This window comes from Ursus arctos, unplaced genomic scaffold, assembly GCF_023065955.2.
Source record: "Ursus arctos isolate Adak ecotype North America unplaced genomic scaffold, UrsArc2.0 scaffold_12, whole genome shotgun sequence".
NCBI lineage: Eukaryota > Metazoa > Chordata > Mammalia > Carnivora > Ursidae > Ursus > Ursus arctos.
The window spans coordinates 48,916,659-48,933,291 of NW_026622786.1; the positions used below are offsets into that span (position 1 = coordinate 48,916,659).

Sequence of the window (16,633 nt, forward strand, 5' to 3'; positions counted from 1 at the left end):
AGATGAGGGTATCTACTCTTCTCAAGCCATTGCAAGGACTTTGGTTCTTACTCTAAATGAAACGAAGAAACGTTGAAGGACATAAATGTAATTTGTTCCGATTTATAATTTAAGAGGATCACTCTGGTTCCTATGTAGGGTGGCCATTTCCAGGAGGAAGGCCAACTGGAGGCTTTGGAAGTAAAATATGAACAGGGTTGATGGTGGCTTACTCTGGGTGAGAGCAGTGGAAGGACTGAGAAGTGAATGGGATCTGGATGTATTTTGAATGTAAAACAAATAGGATTTCCTGATAGATTAGATCTGGAGTATGAAAGAAAAAAGGGAATCAAGGATGACTCTAGGCTTTTTTGGCCCAAGCAACCTGAATGAAGGGGTTGCCTTTAATTTAGATGGGAAAAAGCAGTATGTGAAATAGGCGTTGAAGAGAAGATAAAGAGTTCACTTTTGGACATGTATAATTTGAGATGTCTGTTAGACTTCTAAGAGGACATGTCAGGTAGGTATTTGTTTATGAACCTAGAGTTTAGGAGAGAGGTCTAGACTGTAGGTCAAAATACTGAGGATTCATTATTATATAGATAGTATTTAAATCATGAGACAAAATGTGAACACCAATGATGTAGGATAATGAAGAAAAGAGGAACAAGAACTGAGGCATGAAGGACTCCAAAATAAGGATAGGAAGAATCAGCATACAAGACTGAACAAAGTCAATCAGACAGATGGGACAAAAAACAAGTGAGTATTGACTCCTAAAAGCCCAATGAAGTAAATGTGTCGTGTAGGAAGAAGTGATCAGTTGTTTGAAATGATGCTGATAGGTCAAATGAAATGATGGCCAAAAACTGCCTGTGGATTTAGTAATGAGGAGATCAGGGTGTGCCTGGCTGGAATGATTTTGGAGAAGTAGTGGGCTTCAAGGTTGGAATGGCTTAAGAGAGGATGAGAGGAAAGAAACTGTAGAGAATATAGCATTCCCACCTAGAGCTTTTGCTGCAAGGGGGAGGGGAACATTCAGGGAAGAGAAGCCAAGAAGTTTTCTTTAGAATAGAAAAAATAATAGCATGTGTGTACATAGAGTGATATCCATGGGTAGGCAAGAGAGGGTGGTTATTTAGTGGAGAGACTGGCTTCAGAGAGGAACAGGAATAGTTCAACTGTACCAATAGGCAGGAGTCAGAAATATGGATGCAGATGCTTGTAGATGGGTAGATATTATGCTAAGTGTCTGGGAAGTTATCATCTGAGAGCTTTAAATTTTCAGGAGAGTAGAATCAGTAGCCACAAAGATAGGAGAGAAGATGTGGGAGTTTGTAAAGGAGAACAAAGGAAATAACCACCAGAAGAGGAGAGTCAATGGACTAAGGAAGTATAACATGACTTTGGGGAAGTATTAAGGTTGCACTTCAGATTTTTTATCATGAATTTAAGTGATATCGGTCAGTGCGATTGAGTAGTTTTTCTAGACCCTTTTAGCAATAGGTAGAGAGTTGGATTCAGACAGGTTCATCATTTTACTGAGCAAGCAGAGTGATATGATAGGAGAAAGGGTGTCAAGCATGTCATGTGATGAGTGACCACAGAATTCAAGTCATGCAAAGAGGGCAAAAGAAAATGAACAAAAAAGGCAAGATTGGAAGGATACACCAGAATATTAATAGATTGGTGGTTCTGATAGAGTTAAATGATGATTGGAGTTGTACAAGAAAGTGATCTGAAAAGAGGATGGAGTTGCAGAATGAGATTCATCAGTTGACATTCAATTTCTTGATATTCCTGAGAGTTCCTCAATCAGACCGAGGAAAAAAAATGAAAACTCAGCAAGTGTTTATTAAATTGGATCTAATTATATTTTCACATCAATACCTTAAAGCAATGAACTAAAAGATCTTAGAGTAAGGTAATGGAAAGAAATACTTGATTTTAGTACAGAGACTTAAGATTCAAAGGTGTCTCTTTCTATTCAAACATAATATAAAAGACTTCCTACAAATATCAAATTTTGAAATGAATTAGTGCTCTCTCAAATGCATTAAAATTTATATTACTTATAAATTTTGAATGAATCATTACACATGATAATAGCTGTGTATAGTGCATGTTGACAAGCTTGTTTTCCAAATTTCATAGATATCAGTCCAAAGGGTTCATTCCGTGATATAAGTGCCATATGCTGATAAGAGACAAAAACAAAATGTTATATCTTGTATAAAATAAAGGAGGAAATATATTTATGAGATTTTAATATTTTCATCTAATATTTTATTTTCATTGTGTTACTGATTTTTGTCATTTTTTTGTGTATCTAGTAAATTGAATTAGATTTAGGAGCAGAAAAAATGGACTTTATTGAGGAAATGTTATAAGCACTTTGCTTTATTTCAACTTCACAACAATTTTTTAAAGTGGTTTATTACTCCCATTTAACTAATGGAGAAACTGAGTCTCAGAGGCTGGCCAGGATTTGAAACCTATCCAACCTTATTCCAAATACTATCAAATCTTACCCATGTTAAGCCGCCTCCATCAAATCTAGGATTTAAACTACTTTGGGGTATAAGTCTTAGATATGCAAGATTGACAATGTAGCATTTATAACAGAGCACTAAATGTTGCATTTGTTCCATACATACTCTCTAGGTCAAATACAAACAACCCCAACTTTCTGGAACTCTGAGTTTTTTGCACACTCAAGATTGACTCTGTAGCATTTTTACATGGGGCACTATAAACTGCATTTGTTCTATAATTACCTTCAATCAAATTTCAGATGGTATCAACTTCCTGAAACTTTGAGTGTAGTGGTCAGGAATAAAGTTAATTATTTCTGAATTTAAAATATCTGCAACAAGTGCTATAAGCCTAGTTCAGAATGTTTCTATTCTTTATATACTGTTAACTGGAGTAGGAGGCTACTCAAATTGGCAGGGTATTAGTATGAATAAATTATAACTGATGTCTGATAATAGAAGGGGTGATGGGAAAAACTACAAAGTCAATAACAAAACTCTTCAAGTCTATCATTCTTATCTCGTGTAGAGACAAGCAGCTACACATACTAAAAAAAGTTCAATAAGACAGCCCACGATGAACTCGAGTCAACCTGGAAAAGTTAGATTGCACTACTTACAACAATTTAAAGAAGATAATGCAATATGAAACATTCTTGGAACAATTTCTAACCAGAATGATTAAAATAAAATATTTTGATATATAAAAGGATACATTGTAATTTTATTTTGGAAAATTAGTTTGTGTATAAACCTACATTCCCCAAAGATATTTGGTAAGTGAGGCAATACTCCACTGAGTAGGAAATAATGATTATAGAGAGATTTCAGAGGGAGCAATCTATTGCATATGAGAAAGCAAAAGCATTCAGCAACTAGGTTTGTAAAATTGGGAGAAAGTATACAGGTCAGTACACCCTAAAGGAAAGAGAGAGAAAAAACAGGAAAAATAAACAAGATGTTATGCTTTGCTTTACCTCTAACCACTCTAGTGAAGAGAATCAAGAAGTCAGTAGGAACGTAAGCAAGGAGAATCAAAAGGTCTCCTGCAAGACTCTGCCTATTTTAGTGGCACTATAAAGAGAAGAACCAAATGCAGGTAAGGTAATCAATAATTTGAGACAGTCATGCAATTGATTCTGCCTTAGGAATATGTCTGGCAAAAATTTTGAGAAGTCTTTGTGACCTTGACCAACAATGAGTTGATTCACAGAGGAATAAATCTGACTTAGACCAAATGAGTTAAAAAGTGATACCTGATTGACTCTCTCCCTTTCTCTCTCTACTTCAAAAGCAAACAAGCATTCATAATAGTGAAATGAACTGTTTAATAATCTTACTTCATATTTGACCAATGAAGTTTTCCTTCATTATCAATCAACCACCTATTGAGCACTTACTACACCTGCATATTGACAGTGTATGGTGTAGCAGTTCTTGTTCTCAAGGAGTTTATACCGATGCTGGGAGGAGGTACAGAGTAGTAGAGAGAAGGCTCACATGCTTTTTACCAGTTCAGTTTTGTTCTCTTAGAATTTTTCAGGATTTACAGAGACACAGAAGACAGGTTAATCACTCAGCTCAGAAACGGCTCTGCTATGACTCAAGGAAAGGTTATCAGTTCAGGTGACAGAGCTCAGAACAGACCTCAGAAGGATGAGGGTGTCAGGGCAGTTCCTTTTTTAAAAATATGTATTTAGTTATATTATCAAATTGTAAACTTCATCCCCTGAAGAGTAAGTGTTAGTGATACACACAAGCATTGCTTATTGATTTTATTTCTTGATGAAGACAGAAAAAAAAAGTTAAAAGTCCCGGCATTAGGCTGAGAAGGTGGCAAGAGAACAGACCTGGTATTTGTTGCCATGATATTCTCTAATGGAAACACAGGGAGTCAATCCTCAGTTTATTTTAACACTGTAATCTTGGGTAGAAGTGGACTCTCTGGAAAGGTAGTCTTACAGTAAGAGAAGCGCTAGTGATTTTCAGATAAATAACACATTTAGAGTGTTGTGAGGGAGCCATTTAATAGGGCAAAATACTAAGCTTTACTGTAAACAAATGGTCTAATGACTTGCCAGACACAAAAAAAGCATATTTATTGTTGATAACAACTGCACGGTAACATTTTCTCCCCAGTTCACATAAGGTGACCCAAAATAGATTTCCCTAAGAATTTATATACATACTACTAAGAGTCTCTGTTTCTCTTATGCTCAATTTTTTAAAGATTTTTATCATTTAATTGGTTACCCATATCTTCTTTTTCTAGTGTGTTTGAGAGAAATTCCCTCTCCTCATTGAAAGTTGAGGATAGTATTTGTCGTCAGTGTTTTGCACGCCTTTGGGGAAAGGGTGGAATAATTGTCAAGTTAGTAAAACACATAATAATGCCTTCAACTCTGATTGCCTTTCATTTTAACTAACAATAGTGATTTTGCCCACTATGATGCTGTTCAAATCTGTTCTTGTACAGAAATAAGTTTTAGAGGATGAGAGAAAAATCACTTAATTGCTGCAGAATTAAGAAGGGTTTTCACGTTAATTCAGTTACATTAAAGTCCTTAAATTATAGTATCAGTCTCTTTGAAGCTATGACAAATCAACAATCAGACTTAAAACTGAACCACTACCTAATTAAACCTTATCATTTATTGTCTTGCTTTATCATATAAAACAATTTATTATGACTGGGTATCAGCTCTACAAACAGGCATAGGCTATTTATTCAGAGATCACAATATCATAAAATGCATTTATCTCTAATAGACATAGGATTTTTATTTTACTATTGAATTAAGATCTGAGGAATAAATGATAAAAGACCCATTGGCATGGAAAGTGATGCATTTACCCATGGATTGCTACATGTAAATTTGGTAACAGAAAGGCTTAAGAGAGGAAGGGTGATTTACATGCAGCATGAATGTTTCTTTACTTGTCTCTCTCCTCTCTCTGTCTCTTTCTCTGTGTGTGTGTGTGTGTGTGTGTGTGTGTGTATATATATATGTAATTGTATATTGTAGTGTTAGTAGATCCTTAATGTGTACTCAATAACCAGAAGATATGTATTTTTATTTTTTATTATAAGCAAAAGGGAATATTTTCAAAAATTGACAATGTACTTGGCCACAATGTGAAAGTCAATAAATGATGAGAAATCAGTATCATCCAGACCATGTAGTCTGCAATATAGTTCAATAAAAATAATGTGATGACTGAAAATGCCCCAAATATATTAGAATACTAAAAGCAACTGAGTAAACCCAAAGAAAGTAGAAGGAGCATAATAAAAATTGCAGTAGGAAGCAGAAAAGTAAAAATTAATGATGGAGAATAAACAAACCAACCAACAGAGAGACTAACAAGCTTTATTAAAAGGATTAGTAAAGTAGAAAAACTTCTGACAGGACGGACGATAAAAATAGGAAAAAACAGATGGCATGAGTAAACAATACTAGAAATAGGGAGAAATAGGCACAGGTATGGTAGAGATCTATAAAATGGGTAGGAGAAGCCTATGGGCAATGTGTGACAATAAAACTGATGAAATAGCTGATCTCCTAGGAAAGTATAACTTCGGCAGAAGTGACACAAAAGATATGAAGGTATAAGGATGGGAAAGAAAAACACTGTCATATGCAGAAAATACAATTTTATACATAAGAATTCAAATCTAGTGGTCATGTACTCAGCACCAAGGCTGAATATAAGATCAAGATATCAGAATTGGTAATGTTTCCATATAACATCAACTAAAATTTTAAAAAAGTACTTAAAAAATGAACATGATATAAAACTAATAACTTAAATTGCTTAGAAATAACTCTAATAAAATGTGTGTAAGTCTCTCTTGAAGGAAATCACAAAACCTTACCTGGAAGACACAAAATAAGACCTAAAAAAGGTAAATAGCATATCCATAGATAAAACAATTGAGTCTCTTTGTGTAAAAAGGGTCAGGAGTATTTCTCAGAAAAAATGATATCTGAAAGGTCTTTTAAAGGTGCGGAGGACTCTGGTTGAGGAGGTACAGCAGTGGGGAGGAGGGAATATTTTGGGCAGAGAAAATAGTATAGTTCCTTGTGTCACAAGTAACCAGCCTGATGCATTTGGGAACAATTTGGCATTACCCGAGAATGAAATGGAATGGGATATGAGTCGGTTGGAATTGTGGTTAGAAAGGTAGATGAAAGCTATTCACACAAATTGTGTAGATATTTTTTCTGTACACAAGAGTTCACTTAAAGCTTTTAATATAAAAGAGTATTTTTGAATTATGGAGGGAAAATGGTGAATCAGGATGTCAGGTGGCAGAAATGCATATGAAAAGTAAAGATTTGGGACCACATGGACAATCAAGATCAGATTTAACCTCAGCCTCCAAGTGACTTAGTTTTGTCATAAAAGGTCACTTATCAAATTCAGGCACATTTCAAGCAAATTTTTACCTAGATTGACTAGTACTTGAGTGAGTCCCTGCCTCAAAATTAAATGTTCTACTGCCGATACCTAAATGCCAATACAGATTACATTCTCTCATACCTTAACTCCTCCACCAGGACTATTCCAACCTTGTCAACTGTGATGCTGACACTGCATTTATTTTTTCCTATCTACTCTTTCTTCCCTTGGCAGATTTCCAAAGGATGTATTATGCTCGTTAAGTCACTGTCTAGGTCTCTGCCACAGAATTCAGGGACAGCTTTTTTAGGTATAATTTTGTAAAAGGACTGATGTGTCAAAATCTTTTACTGTTTGTGTAACTTCTATCAATGGCTGATATAACATCATGTTCGTCAAACCTTTTGTACTATACTAACTTTGCAGATTGCTTCACCATGTCTAGCACATCTTTTTGCTTAAATATTTCCAGAATACAGAGATCATAAGCACAGCAGAAACTCCCTAAATAATATCCAGAATGACTTCTAAGGATGCTCACAGACTTCTTTCTGAATCAAATAAGTGTAACTTGAAGTTCACTTCCTGGTAAAAAAAAAAATTCTTGATGCAAGAGGACCACTAGGATATTATTATAAAATAACAATGTTTCTTAGGACTTGCGTTTATATTTGGGGATGATTTTTTTTTCTAATCCTCCTGAAAAAAATAGATATTTATTTACTCAGACTACTCAGCTAAACCTGCCAGAAGACCAAGAGATGTGTTATTTTTGGCCATATGATATCTCTCAGAATTGTAATTTGAAAATAGAATTTGATATGTGAATGTTTTTAAGTATATAATCAATATAAGTATAGAAATATCTATCCACACAAATGTGTGGCCTATAAATCTATTCTCAAAAGAATAAAGGTAGACAATGTCATCTTTCAATGGGCCTAAATCTAGCTGCCATTCTCTCTAAGTCAACACATAGTCCTTTTAAGAATTGTCTTTCTGTAAACCTTCTATGTGGTAAGTTACGTTGGTGTAGAAAGATGTGTGTTTCCCTGTTGGCAGTCTATTGTTTTCTTCAAATGAAATGTTCTCTTTTATTCAGATGCTACTGTACCTCATGGAATTCCTCAAGTCATAGGCTTTATTGAACTATTCCCTAATAATAAAGTAGTATTGAAGTATAATTGATACACAAAAGACTACACGTATTTAATGTATACAATTTGATGACTTTGGACATATGCAAAAACCAATGATACCATCATCACAAATAAGATAATAGATATATCCAGAACCTCCTAGGGTTTTCTTCTGTCCCCCTACTATTTGTTTTTTGTGATAACAACATTTAACATGAAATTTGCCCTCTTAACAAATTTTGAATTGCACAATATTGTATTGTTAACGATAGGCATCAAGTTGTAAAATGGATCTCTGTGATGTATTCATCCAGCATAAATGAAATTTTATACCCATTGAATAACAACTTCTATTTGTCCCGTCTGGGCTTAGGTATCATTTCTTAGGGTAACTTTCCTTAACCACACCAAATGGATTTATTCCACTAGTATACGTGCCCTTCACATTCAATGTATCTTCACTCTAATTGTTTATTTAATCATCCATAATTACTTGTTCAATGTCTAATGCATCCACTAGAATGTAAGTTTCATGAGGACAGGGCCTTGTTTTGTTCATGCCTGTTCCTCTGCCACCAGACTGATAGCTTGAAAAAAACCAAAGCAACACACACACACACACACACAGTTTAACCAACTTGCTTAATGATGGAGGGGTCATGTTTTATATCCTCACAGTGCCTAGACATAAAACTTTTTGATTAATCCTTGCTTTATTCTAATAAAATGAGGAGGCACATTCATTTGGAAGGAAATCAAGATTTATGAATATCTGAGGACACGGGAGACTCCCACAAACATTTAAAGGAAAATGTCATTAACAAGAATATCAACATTAGCATCAGCATTTAACAACATCACCACACATATAAGTTTGGCCAGAAATATAACAAATACTACTGAGCACTTATTTTTTCTAGCCACTGCTCAAGACATTTCAGAGAGATATATCAGCGACCAAAACAGAAAAGTCCCTCCTGTCTAATAACAGAATTTACATTCTGAGGCAGGAAAAGATAGGCAATAACCATAAGAAATAAGTAAATTCTGCAATACTGAGAAGATGGTCAGTGCTATGGGGGAAATGGAGCAGAGAAGGGAAATTGGGAGTTCAATTCCAAGGAGGGTGAACAGGTAGGCCTTATTGACCACGTTGGAAAAAATTTTACTCTGATTATGAGGGAAGTAAACAGTGTAAAGGTAGTAAAATGTTCTACAAAAGATTAAATCAAGTATCTGAATACAGAGTGGAAAAAGGTCCTGAGTGAGTCAGGGACGTTAATAAGTGGAGGGGAGAGAACTTTTCACTTTGATTTATGGTTTAAGATTTAACTTTTCAAGAAAATCAACTTCGAGTTACAATAAAACCAAATAAAAAGCGTTATATCATTTGCTAAAAGAAAACAAAGCACATTTTCAATTAAAAATTCAAGTTATTTAGAGATAAGATGAGAATCTTACCATTTTTACTGATGTCGAGTTCTTTAAGATTAACTAAACTAGCAATAGTGGTTGGCAGATTTGAAAGATCATTATCAGGAATACTTAGTTTTCTTAGAGCTTGACAGTTGAACAATTGCTGTAAAAGAAAATAATGATTAATTAGTTCTCCATTTGGTTAAATCCATTTGTACATAAAGTTAGTAACAAAATTCAATTCACCATCTTTATAAATGGGGTAATAAAAGGGCCAGCTGCAAAAGTCTCACCTCCCACACTCACACTCTCAATTCTTTTCAGAATGCTTCACATTACATCTCCATGTTCATGCCTCACTATTCTCTGCTATCCAAATTCAAAACACAAGGTATTCCATTTCTTCCCCTTCTGTTTACTATTAATGTTAAATTTGCCCCTGATTCTACTAATTTTTTTCTTTCAAATACTTTCTGGAGTTGTCCCTTCCTTTCTATTTCCACAACTACCAGGATAACCTCAATCTCTTTCTCTGAAACCATGTATTACTTCCATTTAATCATCTCCAACAATTGTTTATATAACATCCAAGAACTGCAATACAACTGAAAACATGGGCTCACATTTCTTTTGTGTCCCTCCACACTGCTTCACAAATATCTAACAAATGAAACATTTAACTTTTGATATTTGGTAAAAAAAAAAAATCACTAGTGATTGGTTCACTTCTGCCATCAGTCAAAGTACTACATGGGGAAGAGTCAAGTTTTAAAGCAATGGTTCTCAAATCCAGCATGGTTTTAATCATTGCTAAGTGGAGGTGCTTATTTAAAATGTGGATTCTTGGACTTGACCCAAAGAAGTACTGATGAGGTGGGTCTGGGATGGGGGTCAAAATCTGCATTTTTAATCAAGCACTCTAGTGATCTAATTATTTTGATGTACATGTTTCCGGTACCACATTCTGGGAAACAATGTTAGATTTTTTAGGTATGTCAATCTTATTTTGACTGCCCAAGATATGAACAGTTGGACAGAATTTCTTATTCATTTCTGGAAGAATTATCTTAATGAGATCTTTTCTATTTGACATTTCTAATTCTGTTTTGCTGAATTTCCACAGATAAAGTGTCCGGTATTCATGACTATGCAATTGGCCCACAGGACATTTAACTACTGCTTGTTCTTTCATGTAATTCATTATTTGTAGGCAAAAACAATGTAGTACATAGTTGTTATTTCTTAACTTGTTAGCTTTCTAACTAGATTGTACTGGTTGTTACTTAAGATAAAATATACAATTTCTTGCTTTTTGTTAGGCATTTTTGGCTCCGTACAACAATTATTTCCAATACTTCATGTAATGCTAGAATTTCAACATGCTATACAGAAAACCTAGGAAAGAGAACTTTGAGTAGTATAGACATTTTAACAATATCTGTTTTTCCAATCCATGAATATAGAGTGTTTTTCCCTTTCTTTGTGTCATCTTCAATTTCTTTCATCAGTGTTTTACAATCTTCAGAGTAGAGATCTTTTACCTCTTTGGTTAGGTTTATTCCTAGGTATCTTATGGTTTTTGGTACAATTGTAAATGGGACAGATTCCTTGATTTCTTTTTCTGCTGCATCATGATTGGTGTATAGAAACGCAACAGATTTATGTATTTTTATTCTGTATCCTGTGACTTTTCTGAATTTGTCTATCAGTTCTACGAATTTTTTGGTGGTGTCTTTTGGGTTTTCTATAATGGAAAAAGTCTCTTCAACAAATGATGTTGTGAAAACTGGACAGCAACGTGCAAATAAACGAAACCAGACAACTTTCTTACACCATACACAAAAGTAAATTCAAAATGGATTAAAGATCTAAATGTGAGAAAGGAAACCATTAAAATCCTAGAGGAGAACAGAGGCATTAACCTCTTTGACATTGGCAATAGCAATTTCTTACTAGATACGTCTCCTGAGAAAAGGGAAACAAAAGCAAAAATAAACTATTGAGACTATCAAAATAAAAAGCTTTCTACACAGCAAAGGAAACAATCAACAAAACTAAAAGGCAACCTTCAGAATGGGAGACGATATTTGCAAGTAGCATATCTGATAAAGGGTTAGTATCTAAAATATATGAAGAACTTAAAAAACTCATCACCCCAAAACTAAATGATCCAGTTAAAAAATGGGCAGAAGACGTGAATAGACATTTTTCCAAAGAAGATAGCCTGATGGCTAACAGACCCATGAAAAGATGATCAACATTACTCAACATCAGGGAAATATAAATCAAAACTAGAATGAGATATCACCTCACAGCAGTCAGAATGGCTAACAACACAGGAAATAACAGGTGTTGGCAAGGACATGGAGAAAGGGGAAACCTCCTGCACCATTGCTGGGAATGCAAACTGTGCAGCCACTCTGGAAAACAGTATGGAGGTTCCTCAAAAAGTTAAAAATAGAACTACCCTAGGATCCAGCAATTGCACTACTATTTACCCAAATGATACAAAAATACTAATTTGAAGGGATACATGCAACCTAATGTTTGTAGCAGCATTATCAATAATAGCCAAATTATGAAAAGAGCCCAAATATCCATTGACTGATGAATGGATAAAGAAGATGTAGTATTTTTTATACAAGAGAATATTACTCAGGGGCGCCTGGGTGGCACAGCGGTTGAGCGTCTGCCTTCGGCTCAGGGCGTGATCCCCGCGTTATGGGATCGAGCCCCACATCAGGCTCCTCTGCTATGAGCCTGCTTCTTCCTCTCCCACTCCCCCTGCTTGTGTTCCGTCTCTCGCTGGCTGTCTCTATCTCTGTCAAATAAATAAATAAAATCTTTAAAAAAAAAAAAAAGAGAATATTACTCAGCTATCAAAAAAGAATGAAATCTTGCCATTTGTAAATGATGTGGATGGAGCTACAGACTATTATGCTAAGTGAAATAAGTCAGTCAGAAAGAGAAAAATACCATATGACTTCACACATATGTGGAATTTAAGAAAGAAAAAAAATGAATATAGCTGGGGGTGGGGGGAAGAGAGAGGGCAAACAAGAAAGAGACTCTTAACATAGAGAACAAACTAATGGCTACTAGAAGGGAGGTGGGGGGATGGGTTAAATGGGTGATGGGTATTAAGGAAGACACTCGTTATGATGAGCACTGGGTGTCGTATGTAAGTGATAAATCACTAAATTCTATACCTCAAAGTAATTTACACTGTATGTTGACTAACTAGAATTCAAACAAAAACTCGGAAAAAAATGAAATTAAAGAAAAAGAATTAATAGAGATCCCTATATTCTTCTCCGATTTTATTTTATTTTATTTTTAAAAGATTTTATTTATTTATTTCAGAGAGAGAGTGTGAACGTGAGTTGGGGGAAGGCGCATACAGAGAGGGACAAACAGACTCCCTGCTGAGCAGGAAGCCTGACACGGGGCTTAATCTCAGGACCCTGAGATCATGACCTGAGCCAAAGGCAGACACTTAACTGACTGAGCCACCCAGGTGCCCCAATTCTTCTCCAATTTTAAATGAAGCTATGTCAGGAACAAAAGGTATAGAAACTCCTGAACATCTTATTACATGGAAAATCTAACACTCCTGTGGTATAGAGGCTAAGAGCATGGCATTTGGAATCATCCTGATGTGGGTTCAATTCCCATGCATCTGGTTCTAGCTGTGTGATCTTGGGCAAATTACCTAACATCTCTGAACTCTACGAATTTCTTCATTTGTAAAAATGGGAAAAATAACATTGCCTAGTTGGAAGGGTTGTTGAGATGATTAAATGAGTTACTATATTTCATCAGTTTTAAGTACTGCATTTTTTCACATATTAACATCTTTGATATTTGGACTGAATCTTATAATCAAGAGCAAATTATAATTTTGGGGCTTCCTGGGTGGCTCAGTCAGTTAAGTGTCCAACTTTTGGTTTCGGCTCAGGTCATGATCTCAGGATTGTGAGATCAAGCCCCAAGTCAGGCTCTGTGCTCAGCACAGAGTCTGCTTGAGATCCTCTCTCCTCTGCACCCCCCACCCCCGCTGTTCACACACACTCTCTCCCACTAAATAAACAAAATCTTCAAAAAAAAAAGAGCAAGTTATAATTTTTAAGGAGTGTATCTTCCTTAGTGGTACAATAATGACATGTCTTATAATCAGTACCCCTGGAATTAATGAAATTATTTACTTGTAAATGTGTAAAACTGTGTTTGGCATATAGTAAGAGCTAATAACTGTTGGCCATTCTGAATATTTATATACACAAATACAGAGGCACCCCTATATAGTAATCCATTTCTTTTTTTTTTTAAAGATTTTATTTTTTATTTGACAGAGAGTGAGAGCACAAGCAGGGGGAGCAGCAGGCAGAGGGAGAAAGAGGCAGAAGAAGAGGGAGAAGCAGGCTCCCCACTGAGCAGAGAGCCTAATGCGGGGTTCAATCCCAGGACGCTGGGATCATGACCTGAGCCGAAGGCAGAGGTTTAACCAACTGACCCACCCAGGTGCCCCTATATCTTATTTTTCTAGATGATGAGAGGTCTTTGAAAGTGGGATTCATGTCTAATTCATCTGGATATCACTTGTTTCACCTTTGTACATGCCAAAGTGGCTAGCACCATGTCTTGTACATACTATATGCTGCATAAATATCTAAATATACTGCATAAATATATAAGTATACTTAGATAAGTCAAGGGAAAATGAGGACACTGATAAATTCCAGCTGAGAGTGGTACTTAACTGAACTGGAAGCTTCAGATAGGTAAACAATCTCAGTGGAATCCAAATTTCATAAACAAAGCAGTGAACTTTGAATATGAGTCATGATGTCTACAAATTGGCAAAGAACTTAGAAGGCATTTTAATGATTCTTTCAAGATTCAAGCTTTGAATGAAAATGAAATAAAGAATGATTATGAACTAGCTGTGATTCTTTCATATAGTATAAAACAGCAAATATAATTAATAGCTAATTAGAGTAAGACTGTTAATGGTAATGGTTATCCTGTCTTTCATTTGCTAAAGATATTTCAGATTTCAAAAACATTAAAACTGTTTGAGTCTTAAAATATTTTTGAACTGAAGTGTTCTCTTTCTTGGGCAAAAGGAAGCAATTTAACTCTGACAGAAATTGGTTTGAGAAGAGTATGCAATTTAAATTACTGACTCCAGAAAGCAATGGTTAGGTATTTTCTAAGGAGCTGACACAAGAGATAAAGTCCTGAGTGAGGAAAATAAAACATATTTAGACCCAAAAATGTATATTCTAAGAGATATATTATTCATTTATTCATGGAAAACCATGAATTGCTATTTGCTACAAACGAGATACTATGCTAAGTGCAAGGGACACAAAATGAATAAGACACAGCAACTGAGCTCAGATTGCTTACAATTTAATATTTACACAATAAATTAATTACAATGTGAAAAATAAAACTGTGTGAAGATAAATATCCGGTGTTATGTAAACACAGAAGTAGGATATCTGCACCAAATGATGTTGATGATAGCGGTGGGGTAGATTCATGAAAGTATACCTGGAAGAGGGATGAAAAAATGGATCACCCAAGAGCCGGCACAGGTTAGGCAGATGAAGGCTAAAGAGGGATAACATTTTAACTTTCTATAGCATCTAAAGATACTCCCAACTCAAAGAATGTGTAACTTAATCTAGCTGCAATGATTTGTTTTAAAGCATGAGGAGACTTCGATCTTGGAGTGAATGCTCTGAGTTTACATTTACATATATTTAGAATATATTTAGTGAATACCTATAACATGCTACGGTCCATGTTCACCATTGAAATTAAAGACATAAAATGAGGGGTGCCTGGGTGGTGCTCCCTCTGTCCCCCAATCTGTGCATTCTCTCTCTCTCTCTTTAAAATAAACAAATAAATCTTAAAAAAAAAAAAAAGACATGAAATGCTTCTGTCAATTTCTGTTTTTAGAAGTATGGTGGACTAAATATTCATAGAAGAATATTTTAGTGTAGCAAAGCTACACACATACTCCTTTAATGCATAACTAAGCTCTGGCTATAAAGTACAAAATTCCTCCAATTCCAGATAATAAGAAAATATTAATACAGAGAGTTGAGTAGGTCTACATTTAACCTCTGCTCTGGTGATAGATACTGGTTGTGGTGCCTGAAGGCTTTCAAACAGAGGGATGGAAAACTGCTTGGGGTATGAATAGAGTGGGAAATTGGCTTATGAGCCACTCCAGTTAGAACTGGGTTTTCCTAAGGGTGACATCCTCTGTGAGTGAACTAGAAAAAACTGAGTCTTTCAAAGAGGGTCAGTGGGGAATGCATGTCTTTCTTAGTTTTGACTCTGAGTGAAATGAGAAGAAAGAAAGAAAAGAGAAGAAAGAAAGAAGAAAGGAAGGAAGGAAGAAATGAAGGAAGGAGGGAAGGAAGCTAGGAAGGAAGGAAGGAAAAATGGAGAGAGAAAGAAGAGGGAAAGAAAAAAAAAAAACCAGGAAAGATAAAGAAGCAACAAATAAGGAAAGGAAGGGAAAGAAGGAAGGCCAAGAGGAAGAAAGGAATGAAGAGAGGGAAGAAAGGAAAGAAAAAGAGTACGAAAAAAGGAAAGGAAGAAATAAAAACAAAAACACAAAGAAAAATGAAAATTAGCCTCCTAGGGCTTACCAATCACGGTCTATCTTCCCCTGAGTTAGGGTCTGGAATTCCCAGTATTCATAAGGCTTCCTAAAACCCAATCCAGAATTACAAGTGGTTCTAGATTACTATTGCCCCCAAATGTCTGGTAAAAGTAAATACAAATGTCCTCTGAAGGAAAGTCAGACCTCAATGAACTCCCACAGATAAAGTTCTAACAAATACAGTATCATTTTTTAATAAATCACTAAATATATAATAAATAATCAACTGAATGAGATGATGCAGAAAAACAAATGATCTTGCCTCAAAATAATGCAGATATTAGAATTATAAAACACAAAATGCAATTTATATGTATTTAATATGTTTAAAGAAATAAAAGCGTGATTTGAAAGCATGATGATAGAAGAGGAGATTATTACAGAGAGCTCACAGATCAGAATAATAAACATTGCTGGAGAAAGTAATAGTGAGCTAGATGTTAAGAAATTAACAAGGGGATGGAAAATAGAAA

General features: G+C 35.2%; 1 protein-coding gene across 2 annotated transcripts in view; it reads right to left on the reverse strand.

Annotated features, from left to right (window-relative positions):
* Positions 1-16,633, reverse strand: part of LRRC7 (leucine rich repeat containing 7) — a 508,428-nt gene that overhangs the window by 270,222 nt on the left and 221,573 nt on the right. For both annotated transcript variants that reach the window (XM_057310572.1, XM_057310571.1), the window contains exon 4: positions 9,518-9,635. In XM_057310572.1, coding sequence (XP_057166555.1) covers positions 9,518-9,635 — 118 coding nt within the window. The remainder of the gene's footprint in view (positions 1-9,517; positions 9,636-16,633) is intronic.